General features: G+C 45.3%; 1 protein-coding gene across 1 annotated transcript in view; it reads right to left on the bottom strand.

Annotated features, from left to right (window-relative positions):
* The window catches only part of LOC109882993 (isocitrate dehydrogenase [NAD] subunit gamma, mitochondrial-like), a 66,914-nt gene that overhangs the window by 3,541 nt on the left and 41,908 nt on the right, over positions 1 to 21,465 (bottom strand). The window contains exons 7-11 of the mRNA XM_031794921.1: positions 18,967 to 19,099; positions 1,403 to 1,536; positions 1,090 to 1,192; positions 356 to 502; positions 1 to 19 (exon numbers count right to left, since the gene is read on the bottom strand). The exon at positions 1 to 19 is cut by the window's left edge and continues 137 nt beyond it. Coding sequence (XP_031650781.1) covers positions 1 to 19; positions 356 to 502; positions 1,090 to 1,192; positions 1,403 to 1,536; positions 18,967 to 19,099 — 536 coding nt within the window. The remainder of the gene's footprint in view (positions 20 to 355; positions 503 to 1,089; positions 1,193 to 1,402; positions 1,537 to 18,966; positions 19,100 to 21,465) is intronic.

Below are 21,465 nucleotides of genomic sequence, written 5' to 3'. Positions count from 1 at the left end.
TCCCTGTGTTCCTGGTGCCCTGCAACACACACACATTATACTCACCCCCAGCTATCCACACCCTCAGCTATATACACCCTCAGCTATATACACCTTCAGCTATGCTCACCCCCAGCTATCCTCACCCCCAGCTATCCACACCCCCAGCTATAGACACCCCCAGCTACACACACCCCCAGCTATCCACACCCCCAGTTATCCTCACCCCCAGCTACAGCCCCCCCCTCCCAGCTACACCCACACCCCCAGCTATCCACACCCCCAGCTATCCACACCCCCAGCTACACCCACACCCCAGCTATCCACACCCCCAGCTCTCCACAGCCCCATCTACCCACACCCCCTGTGTACATACACACTCGAACACAGCGTAGTCCGTCCCGTAGTTGGCTCCTGGAACGAGTCCCGGCCCCCCCACCAGACCAGCACACACGTTGCTCACCACATTACCATAGAGATTAGGCATCACCATCACATCAAACTGCTGCGGCTTAGACACCAGCTACACACACACACCCACACACACACACACACACTATTTATTATCCAATTTGATTATGTAGTAGTGATGTTGCTATGGATACTTGCAAGGTGTAGTAGTAATGCTGCTATGGTTACCTACACAGTGTCGTAGTGATATTGCTATGGTTACCTGATGCTGCTATGGTTACCTGCAACTTGTAGTAGTGATGTTGCTATAGTTATCCATAATGTGTAGTAATGATGTTGCTATGGTTACCTGCAAGGTGCCGTGGTGATGTTGCTATGGTTACCTGCCTGGTGTAGTAGCTATGTTGCTATGGCTACCTGCAAGGTGTAGTAGTGATACTGCTATGGTTACCTGCATGGTGTAATAGTGATGTTGCTATGGTTACCTGCATGGTGGTGTCTAGAACCTAAAATAGTTTTTCATCTGTCCCCATAGGAGAACCCTTTGAAGAACCCTTTTCGGTTCCAAGTAGAACCTTTTGGGTTCAATGTCGAAACCCTTTCCACAGAGGGTTCTACCTGCAACCAAAAATGTGTTATCCTATGGGAACAGCCGACAAACCCTTTTCAAACCCTTTTTTCTAAAAGTGTTTAGTATACCTGCATGGTGGTGTTGTCCACGATCATGGCATCGAAGGCAATGTCTTGATAACCCGCGGCAACCTCCTTACAACACTGTAGGAACAGACCATCACCTAGCTTCCTGTTAAACACACACACACACAGATTTATCATCACACAGCAAATTAATACAAAACACACACACAGATTCAATCAAACACACTGTTTTATACCAAGCCAACCAACTAATTAACTAACTAGTTAACTAATGAATTAACTAACTAGCTAACTAACGCATTAACAAACTAACTAACTAATTAACTAACATGCACATTTACTGAGTATCACTGACATGATGTTGGCCTTGTGGACAGCGGTGACCCTACGACGACCTCTCTCCCTGGCCAGTCTGAAAGCATAGTCAGCAATCCTCAGAGAGTTGGTCCTCGTGATGATCTTCAGACACTCCACCACCCCAGACACACTCTACATAGTGGAGACAGAGAGAGAGTCACAGCCCAGACACACTCTACATAGTGGAGACAGAGAGAGAGTCACAGCCCAGACACACTCTACATAGTGGAGACAGAGAGAGAGTCACAGCCCAGACACACTCTACATAGTGGAGACAGAGAGAGAGTCACAGCCCAGACACACTCTACATAGTGGAGACAGAGAGAGAGTCACAGCCCAGACACACTCTACATAGTGGAGACAGAGAGAGAGGAGACAGAGAGAGAGTCACAGCCCAGACACACTCTACATAGTGGAGACAGAGAGAGAGTCACAGCCCAGACACACTCTACATAGAGGAGACAGAGAGAGAGTCACGCCCCAGATACACTCTACATAGTGGAGACAGAGAGAGAGTCACAGCCCAGACACACTCTACATAGTGGAGACAGAGAGAGAGTCACAGCCCAGACACACTCTACATAGTGGAGACAGAGAGAGAGTCACAGCCCAGACACACTCTACATAGTGGAGACAGAGAGAGAGTCACAGCCTAGACACACTCTACATAGAGGAGACAGAGAGAGAGTCACACTATGGGTGTGTACCTAAATTCACTGGAGAGTCAGAGTGCTCTAGGAGTTCCTAAATTCACTGGAGAGTCAGAGTACTCTAGCAGTTCCTAAATTCACTGGAGAGTCAGAGTGCTCTAGGAGTTCCTAAATTCACTGGAGAGTCAGAGTGCTCTAGGAGTTCCTAAATTCACTGGAGAGTCAGAGTGCTCTAGGAGTTCCTAAATTCACTGGAGAGTCAGAGTGCTCTAGGAGTTCCTAAATTCACTGGAGAGTCAGAGTGCTCTAGGAGTTCCTACATTCACTGGAGAGTCAGAGTGCTCTAGGAGTTCCTAAATTCACTGGAGAGTCAGAGTGCTCTAGGAGTTCCTAAATTCAGAGCCTTGTCAGATTGTCCATTTGTATATTCAGAGCGTTTTGCTCTCAGGAGCGAACTGGACGCTCTAGCCGAGGAGAAGGGTTGATCCGAGTATTCTGACCTAACAGCAGTCAAGCACCATCACTAACAGGTTGATGTTGCCTAGCCTGTCAAGCACCATCACTAACAGGATAATGTTGCCTAGCCTGACAAGCACAAAAGCTAACTGTTTAATGTTTCCTAGCTTGCTAGCTAGCTACTTCCAGACACAAGTGAGAGAACACCTCACTCTGACCATTCTACACGCCCTAGAACATGCCTGTTCTGTCGGAATACAGCTACTGTAAGTTACTAACTAGAACAGGCCTGGAATACAGCTACTGTAAGTTACTAACTAGAACAGGCCTGGAATACAGCTACTGTAAGTTACTAACTAGAACAGGCCTGGAATACAGCTACTGTAAGTTACTAACTAGAACAGGCCTGGAATACAGCTACTGTAAGTTACTAACTAGAACAGGCCTGGAATACAGCTACTGTAAGTTACTAACTAGAACAGGCCTGGAATTCTGTTAGCTAGATATAATGTCTACAGACAGAGTGGGTAGAGGTGGACTCAGATGTTCTGTTAGCTCGGTATAATGACAGAGTGGGTAGAGGTGGACTCAGATGTTCTGTTAGCTCTGGTATCTGCTCTATCGCCCACCCTCAGCTCTGGTATCTGCTCTATCGCCCTCCCTCAGCTCTGGTATCTGCTCTATCGCCCACCTTCAGCTCTGGTATCTGCTCTATCGCCCACCCTCAGCTCTGGTATCTGCTCTATCGCCCACCCTCAGCTCTGATATCTGCTCTATCGCCCACCTTCAGCTCTGGTATCTGCTCTATCGCCCACCCTCAGCTCTGGTATCTGCTCTATCGCCCACCCTCAGCTCTGGTATCTGCTCTATCGCCCACCCTCAGCTCTGGTATCTGCTCTATCGCCCACCCTCAGCTCTGGTATCTGCTCTATCGCCCACCCTCAGCTCTGGTATCTGCTCTATCGCCCACCCTCAGCTCTGATATCTGCTCTATCGCCACCTTCAGCTCTGGTATCTGCTCTATCGCCCACCCTCAGCTCTGGTATCTGCTCTATCGCCCACCCTCAGCTCTGGTATCTGCTCTATCGCCCACCCTCAGCTCTGGTATCTGCTCTATCGCCCACCCTCAGCTCTGGTATCTGCTCTATCGCCCACCCTCAGCTCTGGTATCTGCTCTATCGCCCACCCTCAGCTCTGATATCTGCTCTATCGCCCACCCTCAGCTCTGGTATCTGCTCTATTGCCCACCCTCAGGTATCTGCTCTATCGCCCACCCTCAGCTCTGGTATCTGCTCTATCGCCCACCCTCAGCTCTGGTATCTGCTCTATCGCCCTCCCTCAGCTCTGGTATCTGCTCTATCGCCCACCTTCAGCTCTGGTATCTGCTCTATCGCCCACCTTCAGCTCTGGTATCTGCTCTATCGCCCACCCTCAGCTCTGGTATCTGCTCTATCGCCCACCCTCAGCTCTGGTATCTGCTCTATCGCCCACCCTCAGGTATCTGCTCTATCGCCCACCCTCAGCTCAGGTATCTGCTCTATCGCCCACCCTCAGGTATCTGCTCTATCGCCCACCCTCAGCTCAGGTATCTGCTCTATCGCCCACCCTCAGGTATCTGCCCACCCATCCATGACCTTTATTCCTCAGAGCCTTTATCCATGACCTTTACTATTCAGAGCCTTTATCCATGATCTTTATTCCTCAGAGCCTTTATCCATGACCTTTATTCCTCAGAGCCTTTATCCATGACCTTTATTCCTCAGAGCCTTTATCCATGACCTTTACTATTCAGAGCCTTTATCCATGACCTTTATTCCTCAGAGCCTTTATCCATGACCTTTATTCCTCAGAGCCTTTATCTATGACCTTTACTATTCAGAGCCTTTATCCATGACCTTTATTCCTCAGAGCCTTTATCCATGACCTTTATTCCTCAGAGCCTTTATCCATGACCTTTACTATTCAGAGCCTTTATCCATGACCTTTATTCCTCAGAGCCTTTATCCATGACCTTTATTCCTCAGAGCCTTTATCCATGACCTTTACTATTCAGAGCCTTTATCCATGACCTTTATTCCTCAGAGCCTTTATCCATGACCTTTATTCCTCAGAGCCTTTATCCATGACCTTTACTATTCAGAGCCTTTATCCATGACCTTTACTATTCAGAGCCTTTATCCATGACCTTTATTCCTCAGAGCCTTTATCCATGACCTTTATTCCTCAGAGCCTTTATCCATGACCTTTACTATTCAGAGCCTTTATCCATGACCTTTATTCCTCAGAGCCTTTATCCATGACCTTTATTCCTCAGAGCCTTTATCCATGACCTTTACTATTCAGAGCCTTTATCCATGACCTTTATTCCTCAGAGCCTTTATCCATGACCTTTATTCCTCAGAGCCTTTATCCATGACCTTTACTATTCAGAGCCTTTATCCATTACCTTTACTATTCAGAGCCTTTATCCATGACCTTTATTCCTCAGAGCCTTTATCCATGACCTTTATTCCTCAGAGCCTTTATCCATGACCTTTATTCCTCAGAGCCTTTATTCCTCAGAGCCTCTATCCATGACCTTTATTCCTCAGAGCCTTTATCCATGACCTTTATTCCTGCCTTTGCGAGAAAAACTGGTGAAACAGCTGATTGGCTGCTTTTTAGGCAATTGAGAAATAAATGGACAGGAGGAATAAAAAAGGCCAAATCTTGGTATTTTCTTGATGCTCTGACAGAGTCTGCTGGTGATCCCGCTAAATTCTGGAAAACTGTCAACTCACTTAGACCAGGAAACTCCTTGACTTCCCTGCCGAAGCAAATTACATCTGAACCTGGGCTCGTCAGTGACCAAACTGAAATTTGTGATGTTTTTAATAAGCATTTTTATTTCTGCTGGTTTTCTTTTTGCAAGAAAAAATGTCCAACATGATCCTGATTGGTCTATTGTTTCAGTCCCTCGGCTTTCAGCTGATGTGGAAAACAGTAAGCCGGTTTTAATTTTCAAAAAGTCACAGAAGAATAGGTCTTATCTGCACTATCTGCTATAGATTCTAAGAAATCATTAGGCGCTGACAATCTGGATCCATATTTACTCAAGTGTGCGGAACCTATTATTGCTGGTGTAGTGACGCATATCTTTAATCAAACATTAGTCGTAGGAAAGATTCCCAAATCTTGGAAAACAGCTTTTGTTTTACCACTCCTCAAGGGAGGTGATGTTAGTGAATTGGATAATTATCGGCTCATCTCTACGCTCTCCTGTTTAGCTAATATTCTAGGGTCACTGGTGAATAGGCAACTACAATCTTTTTTAACTGTTAAAAATACTTTCTAGTAATCAATCTGGCTTTAGACCTAAACACAGTAGTATTACGGTCACTGTACGTGTTGTAAATGATATTACTAATGCCCTAGATAATACAACGTACTGTGCCGCCTTGTTCATAGATTTATCTAAAGCTTTTGACACTGTAGACCATGAGATACTTTTGGGTAAGCTGTCGCCAATAGGACTGGGATTGGATGCCTGTCGTTGGTTTCATGACTATCTAAAGGATAGAAGTCCGTCTGTTAGAGTCGACGGCATCCAGTCGGAGCCATTGGAGTTGGTTAAAGGGGTCCCACAAGGTTCTATACTTGGTCCATTACTGTTCACTCTCTACATAAACAATATCGGTGATGAGATAAGAAAGTGTCAAATTAATTTATATGCTGATGACACTGTCATGTACTCTATCGCTTCAACGTACTCTATCGCTACTATATTACAGAAGACATATTACCATATTACAGAAGTCATATCACTATATTACAGAAGACATATTACTATATTTCTCTGCATGCTTCGTCTGGAAGTGTCGGGACAAGTTGTAGTCTTTCAAGACGGTGATGCTCTCTTTGTACACTAAGCATGCAGCTTTCCCTGATACCTCAACAAATAAATATTTCAATGTCCACTCTTGCTGGAACACCCTACATTCATTGTCTACTTTCCTTTTCATTGAAATCTTTGAAAATACATTAGCTACTATTTGTAACTGTGCCGTGTGTGTCAGCCTGTCAGTCACTGTCTGTCCTCGTTGTTATTTATAGGTGCCTTCAAAATAAATGTCTCACAAGTCTTTGCCCTAGAAGACCTGGTTAGGCAGTTTTCATGTTATCTAGAGCGTTGGTGATTGTAACTGTGCTGCTGGCAACAATTTAATGACACTTTTTTCCCCAAAATTTACTGGCACCGCCTATATTCAACGGGTGTTGAGTATTCGTAAATTAATCAGTTATTCTGCACTCTCATTTACAACTGTGACCTGGCCAAGATAAAGCAAAGCAGTGCGACAAAAAACAACACAGAGTTACACATGGAATGAACAAGCGTACAGTCAATAACACAATAGAAAAATCTATATACATTGTGTGCAAATGGAGTAAGGAGGTAAGGCAATAAATGGGCCCTAGTAGAGAAGTAAATGCAATTTAGCAAATTAACCCTGGAGTGATAGATGTGCAAGTAGAAACACTGGTGTGCAAAAGAGCAAAAAATAAAATGAAAGCAATTTGGGGATGAGGTAGTTGGGTATTTACAGATGGGCTGTGTCCAGCTGCAGGGATCAATAAGCTGCTCAGATAGCTGATGCTTAAAGTCTGAAATGTCTTGAGTCAAAAGTTATTCAAACCCTTTGTTATGGTAAGGCTAAATAAGTTCAGGAGTAAAATGTCCTTATCAAGTCACATAATAACTTGCATGGACTCACTCTTTGTACGATAATAGAGTTTAACATGATTTTTGAATGGCTACCTCATCCCTGTAAACCACACATACAATTATCTGTAAGGTCCCTCAGTCAAGCAGTGAATTTCAACGATTCAACCACATAGACCAGGGAGATTTTCCAATGCCTCGCAAAGAAAGAAAATCAAATCTTGAATCGGCTTTCTATTTCACAACAAAGCCTCCTTCACTCACGCCGCCAAACTTACCCTAGTAAAACCGACTATCCTATCCTCGACTTCGGGGATGTCATTTCCAAAATAGCTTCCAATACTCTACTCAGTAAACTGGATACAGTCTATCACAGTGCCATCCGTTTTGTTACCAAATCACCTTATACCACCAACCACTGCGAACTGTATACTCTAGTCGGCTGGCCCTCGCTACATATTCGGCGCTAGACCCACTGGCTCCAGGTCATCTATAAGTCTATGCTAGGTACTTTCACGTGTGTGAACGTCTGACGTCATTTCCGGTCATTTCCGGTCACAACTTGCAGGCTTGTTTTCGAGTTGCTGTGCATTTTGTTGCCAACCTGTTTTGCTACCTGACAACTTTACGGTTTTCACTTTTTAATTACCGTTCATATATATTTTTTTTTTTTCCTCAACTTTTTCACTCCGGACGCTTTATCTGGACACGATTCTTCAGGACCTCCAACAGCCGAAGCTAAGTAGTAACATTAACATGATGCCTTCTAATTGCAGCCGCTGTACTCGCCTTACGGCGAGGATAGCTGTGCTGCAAGCCCAGCTTCAGACGCAATCGTTAGGCAAGGTTAATTTCAGTGTAGGAAAGGATGAAACAGCGTCTGTGGCACCAGTAAGTACAGATAGTAGTGTAAATCCCCTGGCACAGTCCCCGTAGCCGGACAACTTTCTCACGGTTTCTGGAAGGAAATGCTGTAGGAACGCTCAACCGGTGTCGCTCATTCAGCCGACAGAAACTTTCAACCGGTTTTCCCCATTAAGCAGCGGGTCTCTGGTCTCTACTCCTCCCGTTACGGGGTCTGAGACGCCGAAGCTTCCCACCATTAGCTCTGACAAATTGAAAACTCTAGTCATTGGCGACTCCATTACCCGCAGTATTAGACTTAAAGCGAATCATCCAGCGATCATACACTGTTTACCCGGGGGCAGGGCTACCGACGTTAAGGCTAATCTGGTGCTGGCTAAAGCTAAAACTGGCGAGTGTAGAGAGTATAGAGATATTGTTATCCACGTCGGCACCAACGATGTTAGGATGAAACAGTCAGAAATCACCAAGCGCAACATAGCTTCTGCGTGCATATCAGCTAGAAAGATGTGTCGGCATCGAGTAATTGTCTCTGGCCCCCTCCCAGTTAGGGGGAGTGATGAGCTCTACAGCAGAGTCTCACAACTCAATCGCTGGTTGAAAACTGTTTTCTGTAGATAATTGGCCCTCTTTCTGGGACTCACCCACAAACAGGACCAAGCCTGACCTGCTGAGGAGTGACGGACTCCATCCTAGCTGGAGGGGTGCTCTCATCTTATCTACCAACATAGACAGGGCTCTAACTCCTCTAGCTCCACAATGAAATAGGGTGCAGGCCAGGCAGCAGGCTGTTAGCCAGCCTGCCAGCATAGTGGAGTCTGCCATTAGCACAGTCAGTGTAGTCAGCTCAGCTAACACCATTGAGACCGTGTCTGTGCCTCGACCTAGGTTGGGCAAAACTAAACATGGCGGTGTTCGCCTTAGCAATCTCACTAGGATAAAGACCACCTCCATTCCTGTCATTACTGAAAGAGATCATGATACCTCACATCTCAAAATAGGGATACTTAATGTTAGATCCCTTACTTCAAAGGCAATTATAGTCAATGAACTAATCACTGATCATAATCTTGATGTGATTGGCCTGACTGAAACATGGCTTAAGCCTGATGAATTTACTGTTTTAAATGAGGCCTCACCTCCTGGCTACACTAGTGACCATATCCCCGTGCATCCCGCAAAGGCGGAGGTGTTGCTAACATTTACGATAGCAAATTTCAATTTACAAAAAAAAAAAAGAAATCTATGCAGCCTACTCAATCACTTTTTATAGCTACTGTTTACAGGCCCCCTGGGCCATATACAGCGTTTCTCACGGAGTTCCCTGAATTCCTATCGGCCCTTGTAGTCATAGCAGATAATATTCTAATCTTTGGTGACTTTAATATTCACATGGAAAAGTCCACAGACCCACTCCAAAAGGCTTTCGGAGCCATCATCGACTCAGTGGGTTTTGTCCAACATGTCTCTGGACCCACTCACTGTCACAGTCATACGCTGGACCTAGTTTTGTCCCATGGAATAAATGTGGTGGATCTTAATGTTTTTCCTCATAATCTTGGACTATCGGACCACCATTTTATTACGTTTGCAATTGCAACAAATAATCTGCTTAGACCCCAACCAAGGAACATCAAAAGTCGTGCTATAAATTCACAGACAACACAAAGATTCCTTGATGCCCTTCCAGACTCCCTCTGCCTACCCAAGGACGCCAGAGGACAAAAATCAGTTAACCACCTAACTGAGGATCTCAATTTAACCTTGCGCAATACCCTAGATGCAGTTGCACCCCTAAAAACAAAAAAAATGTCTCATAAGAAACTAGCTCCCTGGTACACAGAAAATACCCGAGCTCTGAAGCAAGCTTCCAGAAAATTGGAACGGAAATGGCGCCACACCAAACTGGAAGTCTTCCGACTAGCTTGGAAGGACGGTACCGTGCAGTACCGTAGAGCCCTTACTGCTGCTCGATCATCCTCTTTTTCTAACTTAATTGAGGAAAATAAGAACAATCCGAAATTCCTTTTTAATACTGTCGCAAAGCTAACTAAAAAGCAGCATTCCCCAAGAGAGGATGACTTTCACTTTAGCAGTGATAAATTCATGAACTTCTTTGAGGAAAAGATTATGATTATTAGAAAGCAAATTACGGACTCCTCTTTAAACCTGCGTATTCCTCCAAACCTCAGTTGTCCTGAGTCTGCACAACTCTGCCAGGACCTAGGATCAAGAGAGACGCTCAAGTGTTTTAGTACTATATCTCTTGACACAATGATGAAAATAATCATGGCCTCTAAACCTTCAAGCTGCATACTGGACCCTATTCCAACTAAACTACTGAAAGAGCTGCTTCCTGTGCTTGGCCCTCCTATGTTGAACATAATAAACATCTCTCTATCCACTGGATGTGTACCAAACTCACTAAAAGTGGCAGTAATAAAGCCTCTCTTGAAAAAGCCAAACCTTGACCCAGAAAATATAAAAAACTATCGGCCTATATCGAATCTTCCATTCCTCTCAGAAATTTTAGAGAAGGCTGTTGCGCAGCAACTCACTGCCTTCCTGAAGACAAACAATGTATACGAAATGCTTCAGTCTGGTTTTAGACCCCATCATAGCACTGAGACGGCACTTGTGAAGGTGGTAAATGACATTTTAATGGCATCGGACCGAGGCTCTGCATCTGTCCTCGTGCTCCTAGACCTTAGTGCTGCTTTTGATACCATCGATCACCACATTCTTTTGGAGAGATTGGAAACCCAAATTGGTCTACACGGACATGTTCTGGCCTGGTTTAGATCTTATCTGTCGGAAAGATGTCAGTTTGTCTCTGTGAATGGTTTGTCCTCTGACAAATCAACTGTAAATTTCGGTGTTCCTCAAGGTTCCGTTTTAGGACCACTATTGTTTTCACTATATATTTTACCTCTTGGGGATGTTATTCGAAAACATAATGTAAACTTTCACTGCTATGCGGATGACACACAGCTGTACATTTCAATGAAACATGGTGAAGCCCCAAAATTGCCCTTGCTAGAAGCATGTGTTTCAGACATAAGGAAGTGGATGGCTGCAAACTTTCTACTATTAAACTCGGACAAAACAGAGATGCTTGTTCTAGGTCCCAAGAAACAAAGAGAATCTTCTGTTGAATCTGACAATTAATCTTAATGGTTGTACAGTCGTCTCAAATAAAACTGTGAAGGACCTCGGCGTTACTCTGGACCCTGATCTCTCTTTTGAAGAACATATCAAGACCATTTCGAGGACAGCTTTTTTCCATCTACGTAACATTGCAAAAATCTGAAACTTTCTGTCCAAAAATGATGCAGAAAAATGTATCCATGCTTTTGTCACTTCTAGGTTAGACTACTTCAATGCTCTATTTTCCGGCTACCCGGATAAAGCACTAAATAAACTTCAGTTAGTGCTAAATACGGCTGCTAGAATCCTGACTAGAACCCCAAAATTTGATCATATTACTCCAGTGCTAACCTCTCTACACTGGCTTCCTGTCAAAGCAAGGGCTGATTTCAAGGTTTTACTGCTAACCTACAAAGCATTACATGGGCTTGCTCCTACCTACCTCTGATTTGGTCCTGCCGTACATACCTACATGTACGCTACGGTCACAAGACGCAGGCCTCCTAATTGTCCCTAGAATTTCTAAGCAAACAGCTGGAGGCAGGGCTTTCTCCTATAGAGCTCCATTTTTATGGAACGGTCTGCCTACCCATGTCAGAGACGCAAACTCGGTCTCAACCTTTAAGTCTTTACTGAAGACTCATCTCTTCAGTGGGTCATATGATTGAGTGTAGTCTGGCCCAGGAGTGGGAAGGTGAACGGAAAGGCTCTGGAGCAACGAACCACCCTTGCTGTCTCTGCCTGGCCGGTTCCCCTCTTTCCACTGGGATTCTCTGCCTCTAACCCTATTACAGGGGCTGAGTCACTGGCTTGCTGGGGCTCTCTCATGCCGTCCCTGGAGGGGGTGCGTCACCTGAGTGGGTTGATTCACTGTTGTGGTCATCCTGTCTGGGTTGGCGCCCCCCCCTTGGGTTGTGCCGTGGTGGAGATCTTTGTGGGCTATACTCAGCCTTGTCTCAGGATGGTAAGTTGGTGGTTGAAGATATCCCTCTAGTGGTGTGGGGGCTGTGCTTTGGCAAAGTGGGTGGGGTTATATCCTTCCTGTTTGGCCCTGTCCGGGGGTGTCCTCGGATGGGGCCACAGTGTCTCCTGACCCCTCATGTCTCAGCCTCCAGTATTTATGCTGCAGTAGTTTATGTGTCGGGGGGCTGGGGTCAGTTTGTTATATCTGGAGTACTTCTCCTGTCCTATTCGGTGTCCTGTGTGAATCTAAGCGTTCTCTAATTCTCTCCTTCTCTCTTTCTTTCTCTCTCTCGGAGGACCTGAGCCCTAGGACCATGCCCCAGGACTACCTGACATGATGACTCCTTGCTGTCCCCAGTCCACCTGGCCATGCTGCTGTTCCAGTTTCAACTGACCTGAGCCCTAGTACCATGCCCCAGGACTACCTGACATGATGACTCCTTGCTGTCCCCAGTCCACCTGGCCATGCTGCTGCTCCAGTTTCAACTTCCACCTGACTGTGCTGCTGCTCCAGTTTCAACTGTTCTGCCTTATTATTATTCGACCATGCTGGTCATTTATGAACATTTGAACATCTTGGCCATGTTCTGTTATAATCTCCACCCGGCACAGCCAGAAGAGGACTGGCCACCCCACATAGCCTGGTTCCTCTCTAGGTTTCTTCCTAGGTATTGGCCTTTCTAGGGAGTTTTTCCTAGCCACCGTGCTTCTACACCTGCATTGCTTGCTGTTTGGGGTTTTAGGCTGGGTTTCTGTACAGCACTTTGAGATATCAGCTGATGTACGAAGGGCTATATAAATAAATTTGATTTGATTTGATTTGATTTGAGGTAAAGCTCCGCCTTATCTCAGTTCACTGGTCACGATAACAACACCCACCCAGAACACACGTTCCAGCAGGTATATCTCACTGATCATCCCCAAAGCCAACACCTCATTTGGCCGCCTTTCCTTCCAGTTCTCTGCTGCCAGTGACTGGAACGAATTGCAAAAATCGCTGAAGTTGGAGACTTTTATTTCCCTCACCAACTCACCATCAGGGGCGGCAGGGTAGCCTAGTGGTTAGAGCGTTGGACTAGTAACCGAAAGGTTGCAAGTTCAAATCCCCGAGCTGACAAGGTACAAATCTGTCGTTCTGCCCCTGAACAGGCAGTTAACCCACTGTTCCTAGGCCGTCATTGAAAATAAAAATTTGTTCTTAACTGACTTGCCTGGTTAAATACATTTTAAAAAATCAGCTCTCTGAGCAGCTAACCGATCGCTGCAGCTGTACATAGTCCATCTGTAAATAGCCCACCCTTTTTCACCTACCTCATCCCCATACTATTTTTATTTGATTTACTTTTCTGCCCTTTTGCACACCAATATCTCTACCTGCACATGTTCATCTGATCATTTATCACTGTTCCTGAGTTGGGTGAGTTACAGTTTTAACTCTCTGGGATGTGTTGGCCAAAAGCCAGTGAAAATGCAGCGTGCCAAATTCAAATAAATGACTCTAAAAATCAAACTTTCATTAAATCACACATGTAAGAAACCAAGTTAAAACTACACTTGTTGTGAATCCAGCCAACATGTCAGATTTCAAAAAGGCTTTTCGGCAAAAGCCAACAATGCTATTATCTGAGGATAGCACCTCCGTAAACAAAGAGAGAAAAGCATAGTTCAACCCTGTAGGCACGACACAAAACACAGAAATAAAAATATAATTAATGTCTTACCTTTGACGAGCTTCTTCTGTTGTTGTCCCATAAACATCACAAATGGTCCTTGTGTTCGATTCATTCCTTCTGTTGTTGTCCCATAAACATCACAAATGGTCCTTGTGTTGGATTCATTCCTTCCATATTTATCCAAAATGTCCATTTAAATGCCACATTTGATCCAAAAAAACACCGGTTCAAACTTGCGCAACGTGACTAAAATTATCTCAAAAGTTACCTGTAAACTTTGCCAAAACATTTCAAACTACTTTTGTAATACAACTTTAGGTATTTGTTCAAGTAAATCATAGATAAAATTGAAGACGGGATGATCTGTGTACAATATAGGAAGGAAACAAACTGACGCTACCTTTCTGGTCACGCACCTCTATCAAACAGTACACTTGAAGTGACTCTCATTTGAACAGGGCTACTTTTTCATTACACAAAGGAAAAACCTCAACCAATTTCTAAAGACTGGTTTCATCCAGTGGAAGCGGTAGGAACTGCAAGAAGGTCCCTTAGAAATCAGGATTCCCAATGAAAACCCTTTGAAAAGAGAGTGGTTTGTCCTCAGGGTTTCACCTGCTACATAAGTTCTATTATACTCACAGACATGATTCAAACAGTTTTAGAAACTTCAGAGTGTTTTCTAGCAAAATCTACAAATAATATGCATATCTTATGTTCTGGGGATGAGTAGCAGGCAGTTGAATTTGGGCATGCATTTCATCCGGACGTGAAAATACTGCCCCGTCACCAAGAAGTTTTACAACTATTACTATCTATGGAAAAACATGCCAATGTTTAACAGAGCTGCTCAATGCAGGTGTGGAAAGCTCTTAGAGACGGACCCTAACCCTAACCCTAACCCTAACCCTAACCCTAACATGACAATGTTTAACAGAGCTGCTCAATGCAGGTGTGGAAAGCTCTTAGAGACGGACCCTAACCCTAACCCTAACCCTAACCCTAACATGACAATGTTTAACAGAGCTGCTCAATGCAGGTGTGGAAAGCTCTTAGAGACGGACCCTAACCCTAACCCACTCATACAAAACAATATCTAGTCACTAACCCTAACCCTAATCCTAACCCTAACCCTAACATGACAATGTTTAACAGAGCTGCTCAATGCAGGTGTGGAAAGCTCTTAGAGACGGACCCTAACCCTAACCCACTCATACAAAACAATATCTAGTCACTAACCCTAACCCTAACCCTAACATGACAATGTTTAACAGAGCTGCTCAATGCAGGTGGGGAAAGCTCTTAGAGACGGACCCTAACCCTAACCCACTCATACAAAACAATATCTAGTCACTAACCCTAACCCTAACCCTAACCCTAACCCTAACCCTAACATGACAATGTTTAACAGAGCTGCTCAATGCAGGTGTGGAAAGCTCTTAGAGACGGACCCTAACCCTAACCCACTCATACAAAACAATATCTAGTCACTAACCCTAACCCTAACCCTAACATGACAATGTTTAACAGAGCTGCTCAATGCAGGTGTGGAAAGCTCTTAGAGACGGACCCTAACCCTAACCCACTCATACAAAACAATATCTAGTCACTAACCCTAACCCTAACCCTAACCCTAACATGACAATGTTTAACAGAGCTGCTCAATGCAGGTGTGGAAAGCTCTTAGAGACGGACCCTAACCCTAACCCACTCATACAAAACAATATCTAGTCACTAACCCTAACCCTAACCCTAACATGACAATGTTTAACAGAGCTGCTCAATGCAGGTGTGGAAAGCTCTTAGAGACGGACCCTAACCCTAACCCACTCATACAAAACAATATCTAGTCACTAACCCTAACCCTAACCCTAACCCTAACCCTAACCCTAACCCTAACCCTAACATGACAATGTTTAACAGAGCTGCTCAATGCAGGTGTGGAAAGCTCTTAGAGACGGACCCTAACCCTAACCCACTCATACAAAACAATATCTAGTCACTAACCCTAACCCTAACCCTAACCCTAACCCTAACATGACAATGTTTAACAGAGCTGCTCAATGCAGGTGTGGAAAGCTCTTAGAGACGGACCCTAACCCTAACCCACTCATACAAAACAATATCTAGTCACTAACCCTAACCCTAACCCTAACCCTAACCCTAACCCTAACCCTAACCCTAACATGACAATGTTTAACAGAGCTGCTCAATGCAGGTGTGGAAAGCTCTTAGAGACGGACCCTAACCCTAACCCACTCATACAAAACAATATCTAGTCACTAACCCTAACCCTAACCCTAACCCTAACATGACAATGTTTAACAGAGCTGCTCAATGCAGGTGTGGAAAGCTCTTAGAGACGGACCCTAACCCTAACCCACTCATACAAAACAATATCTAGTCACTAACCCTAACCCTAACCCTAACATGACAATGTTTAACAGAGCTGCTCAATGCAGGTGTGGAAAGCTCTTAGAGACGGACCCTAACCCTAACCCACTCATACAAAACAATATCTAGTCACTAACCCTAACCCTAACCCTAACCCTAACCCTAACATGACAATGTTTAACAGAGCTGCTCAATGCAGGTGTGGAAAGCTCTTAGAGACGGACCCTAACCCTAACCCACTCATACAAAACAATATCTAGTCACTAACCCTAACCCTAACCCTAACCCTAACCCTAACATGACAATGTTTAACAGAGCTGCTCAATGCAGGTGTGGAAAGCTCTTAGAGACGGACCCTAACCCTAACCCACTCATACAAAACAATATCTAGTCACTAACCCTAACCCTAACCCTAACATGACAATGTTTAACAGAGCTGCTCAATGCAGGTGTGGAAAGCTCTTAGAGACGGACCCTAACCCTAACCCACTCATACAAAACAATATCTAGTCACTAGCCCTAACCCTAACCCTAACCCTAACATGACAATGTTTAACAGAGCTGCTCAATGCAGGTGTGGAAAGCTCTTAGAGACGGACCCAGAAAGACTCACGGGTGTAATCCCTGCCAAAGATGATCCTAACATGTATGGGGTCTGGGGTGTGAATACGTATGTAAATTAGATATTTTTGTGTTTTTTTCAATACATTTGCATACATTTCTAAAAACATGTTTTCACTTTGCCATATTGGGGTATTGTGTTTATATGGGTGAAAAAACGTTTTTAATACAATTCAGGCTGTAACAACAAAATGTGGAAAAAGTCAAGCGGTATGAATACTTTGTGAAGGCACTGTAAATCCCCAAGTCAAGGGGTATGAATACTTTGTGAAGGCACTGTAAATCCCCAAGTCAAGGGGTATGAATACTTTGTGAAGGCACTGTAAATCCCCAAGTCAAGGGGTATGAATACTTTGTGAAGGCACATGCTGCGTGGATCAGGTGTTTCTATTTTTCCTGGCAAGTAAATTACAGGCTAATTATTGTGTTTGTAGACAGTCATGTTTAATTTATTATTTAAAATGTTCATGCCTTAGTGAAACTAAATTAGAGGCCTTATATCCGACTTGAAAACAGCTGTTTTTTGTTATTTATTAATTCAAATGTTACTACAAATAGCCTATAGGACAGGCCGTTCACAAATTATCTTATACAAATATTATATTCTAAAGTTGTGTTGTATTACTGTGTAGGAGACTTGGTCTTCGAGCCTGAAAGTTTTTGTTTGTTTTTTCAAATACAATGTTTTAAATCAGGGATGAAGACACAACGGGCAATGTTTTAAATCAGGGATGAAGACACAACGGGCAATGTTTTAAATCAGGGATGAAGACACAACAGGCAATGTTTTAAATCAGGGATGAAGACACAACGGGCAATGTTTTAAATCAGGGATGAAGACACAACGGGCAATGTTTTAAATCAGGGATGAAGACACAACGGGCAATGTTTTTAAATCAGGGATGAAGACACAACGGGCAATGTTTTAAATCAGGGATGAAGACACAACGGGCAATGTTTTAAATCAGGGATGAAGACACAACGGGCAATGTTTTAAATCAGGGATGAAGACACAACGGGCAATGTTTTAAATCAGGGATGAAGACACAACGGGCAATGTTTTAAATCAGGGATGAAGACACAACGGGCAATGTTTTAAATCAGGGATGAAGACACAACGGGCAATGTTTTAAATCAGGGATGAAGACACAACGGGCAATGTTTTAAATCAGGGATGAAGACACAACGGGCAATGTTTTAAATCAGGGATGAAGACACAACGGGCAATGTTTTAAATCAGGGATGAAGACACAACGGGCAATGTTTTAAATCAGGGATGAAGACACAACGGGCAATGTTTTAAATCAGGGATGAAGACACAACGGGCAATGTTTTAAATCAGGGATGAAGACACAACGGGCAATGTTTTAAATCAGGGATGAAGACACAACGGGCAATGTTTTAAATCAGGGATGAAGACACAACGGCAATGTTTTAAATCAGGGATGAAGACACAACGGGCAATGTTTTAAATCAGGGATGAAGACACAACGGGCAATGTTTTAAATCAGGGATGAAGACACAACGGGCAATGTTTTAAATCAGGGATGAAGACACAACGGGCAATGTTTTAAATCAGGGATGAAGACACAACGGGCAATGTTTTAAATCAGGGATGAAGACACAACGGGCAATGTTTTAAATCAGGGATGAAGACACAACGGGCAATGTTTTAAATCAGGGATGAAGACACAACGGGCAATGTTTTAAATCAGGGATGAAGACACAACGGGCAATGTTTTAAATCAGGGATGAAGACACAACGGGCAATGTTTTAAATCAGGGATGAAGACACAACGGGCAATGTTTTAAATCAGGGATGAAGACACAACGGGCAATGTTTTAAATCAGGGATGAAGACACAACGGGCAATGTTTTAAATCAGGGATGAAGACACAACGGGCAATGTTTTGCTTTTCAGCTTTTTCATGTATAAGAACATCATTCTATTGTAACAACTTTACAGGCAAATTTCTATGCTGTTAAGATGAATTACCATCATCAAGATGTGATTTATTCTGAGCACCATGGGTGCAATTTACTGGTCCCCACAAGTATAGTTAAACACGCCCACACACACACCGTACACACACACCTCGTGCTCCAGACTGCTGTATTCTCCCTCAGTGTTTTCTCTGATGATGATGATGTCGATGTTCCTGTGACGAGTCCGAACGCCTGGCAGAGACTGGCAGTGCATCACGTTGGCATACAGGTCCAGACTGGTACTGTAGGGCAGAAAGACATGAGAGAAAGACAGAGTGAGAGAACACAGGGACAGAGGGAGAGAGAGACAGAGTGAGAGAACACAGGGACAGAGGGAGGGAGAGACAGAGTGAGAGAACACAGGGACAGAGGGGGAGAGAGACAGAGTGAGAGAACACAGGGACAGAGGGAGGGAGAGAGTGAGAGAGCAGGGACAGAGGGAGGGAGAGACAGAGTGAGAGAACACAGGGACAGAGGGAGAGAGAGAGAGTGAGAGAACACAGGGACAGAGGGAGAGAGAGACAGAGTGAGAGAACACAGGGACAGAGGGAGAGAGAGACAGAGTGAGAGAACACAGGGACAGAGGGAGGGAGAGACAGAGTGAGAGAACACAGGGACAGAGGGGGAGAGAGACAGAGTGAGAGAACACAGGGACAGAGGGAGGGAGAGACAGAGTGAGAGAACACAGGGACAGAGGGAGGGAGAGAGTGAGAGAACACAGGGACAGAGGGAGAGAGAGATAGAGTGAGAGAACACAGGGACAGAGGGAGAGAGAGAGAGTGAGAGAACACAGGGACAGAGGGAGAGAAAGATAGAGTGAGAGAACACAGGGACAGAGGGAGAGAGAGACAGAGTGAGAGAACACAGGGACAGAGGGAGGGAGAGACAGAGTGAGAGAACACAGGGACAGAGGGAGGGAGAGACAGAGTGAGAGAACACAGGGACAGAGGGAGGGAGAGAGTGAGAGAACACAGGGACAGAGGGAGAGAGAGATAGAGTGAGAGAACACAGGGACAGAGGGAGAGAGAGAGAGTGAGAGAACACAGGGACAGAGGGAGAGAGAGATAGAGTGAGAGAACACAGGGACAGAGGGAGAGAGAGACAGAGTGAGAGAACACAGGGACAGAGGGGGAGAGAGACAGAGTGAGAGAACACAGGGACAGAGGGAGAGAGAGACAGAGTGAGAGAACACAGGGACAGAGGGAGGGAGAGACAGAGTGAGAGAACACAGGGACAGAGGGAGGGAGAGACAGAGTGAGAGAACACAGGGCCAGAGGGAGGGAGAGACAGAATGAGAGAACACAGGGAGAGAGAGACAGAGTGAGAGAACACAGGGACAGCAGGAGAGAGAGACAGAGTGAGAGAACACAGGGACAGAGGGAGGGAGAGAGTGAGAGAACACAGGGACAGAGGGAGAGAGAGACAGAGTGAGAGAACACAGGGACAGAGGGAGAGAGAGAGTGAGAGAACACAGGGACAGAGGGAGAGAGAGACAGAGTGAGAGAACACAGGGACAGAGGGAGAGAGAGACAGAGTGAGAGAACACAGGGACAGAGGGAGGGAGAGAGTGAGAGAACACAGGGACAGAGGGGGAGAGAGACAGAGTGAGAGAACACAGGGGCAGAGGGAGGGAGAGACAGAGTGAGAGAACACAGGGACAGAAGGAGGGAGAGAGTGAGAGAACACAGGGACAGAGTGAGGGAGAGACAGAGTGAGAGAACACAGGGCTAGGGGGAGAGAGAGAGAGTGAGAGAACACAGGGACAGAGGGAGAGAGAGACAGAGTGAGAGAACACAGGGACAGAGGGAGAGAGACAGAGTGAGAGAACATAGGGACAGAGGGAGAGAGAGACAGAGTGAGAGAACACAGGGAGAGAGAGAGAGTGAGAGAACACAGGGACAGAGGGAGAGAGAGACAGAGTGAGAGATCACATGGACAGAGGGAGGGAGAGACAGAGTGAGAGAACACAGGGACAGAGGGAGAGAGAGACAGAGTGAGAGAACACAGGGACAGAGGGAGGGAGAGACAGAGTGAGAGAACACAGGGACAGAGGGAGAGAGAGACAGAGTGAGAGAACACAGGGACAGAGGGGGAGAGAGACAGAGTGAGAGAACACAGGGACAGAGGGGGAGAGAGAGACAGAGTGAGAGAACACAGGGACAGAGGGAGAGACAGAGTGAGAGAACACAGGGACAGAGGGAGAGAGAGACAGAGTGAGAGAACACAGGGACAGAGGGAGAGAGAGACAGAGTGAGAGAACACAGGGACAGAGGGAGAGAGAGGGAGAGAGTGAGAGAACACAGGGACAGAGGGAGAGAGAGACAGAGTGAGAGAACACAGGGACAGAGGGAGAGAGACAGAGTGAGAGAACATAGGGACAGAGGGAGAGAGAGACAGAGTGAGAGAACACAGGGAGAGAGAGAGAGTGAGAGAACACAGGGACAGAGGGAGAGAGAGACAGAGTGAGAGATCACATGGACAGAGGGAGGGAGAGACAGAGTGAGAGAACACAGGGACAGAGGGAGAGAGAGACAGAGTGAGAGAACACAGGGACAGAGGGAGGGAGAGACAGAGTGAGAGAACACAGGGACAGAGGGAGAGAGAGACA

This window comes from Oncorhynchus kisutch, linkage group LG17 (assembly GCF_002021735.2).
Source record: "Oncorhynchus kisutch isolate 150728-3 linkage group LG17, Okis_V2, whole genome shotgun sequence".
NCBI lineage: Eukaryota > Metazoa > Chordata > Actinopteri > Salmoniformes > Salmonidae > Oncorhynchus > Oncorhynchus kisutch.
The sequence above is the reverse complement of the archived record's forward strand: the minus strand, read 5'-3'. Positions and strand labels throughout refer to the sequence as shown.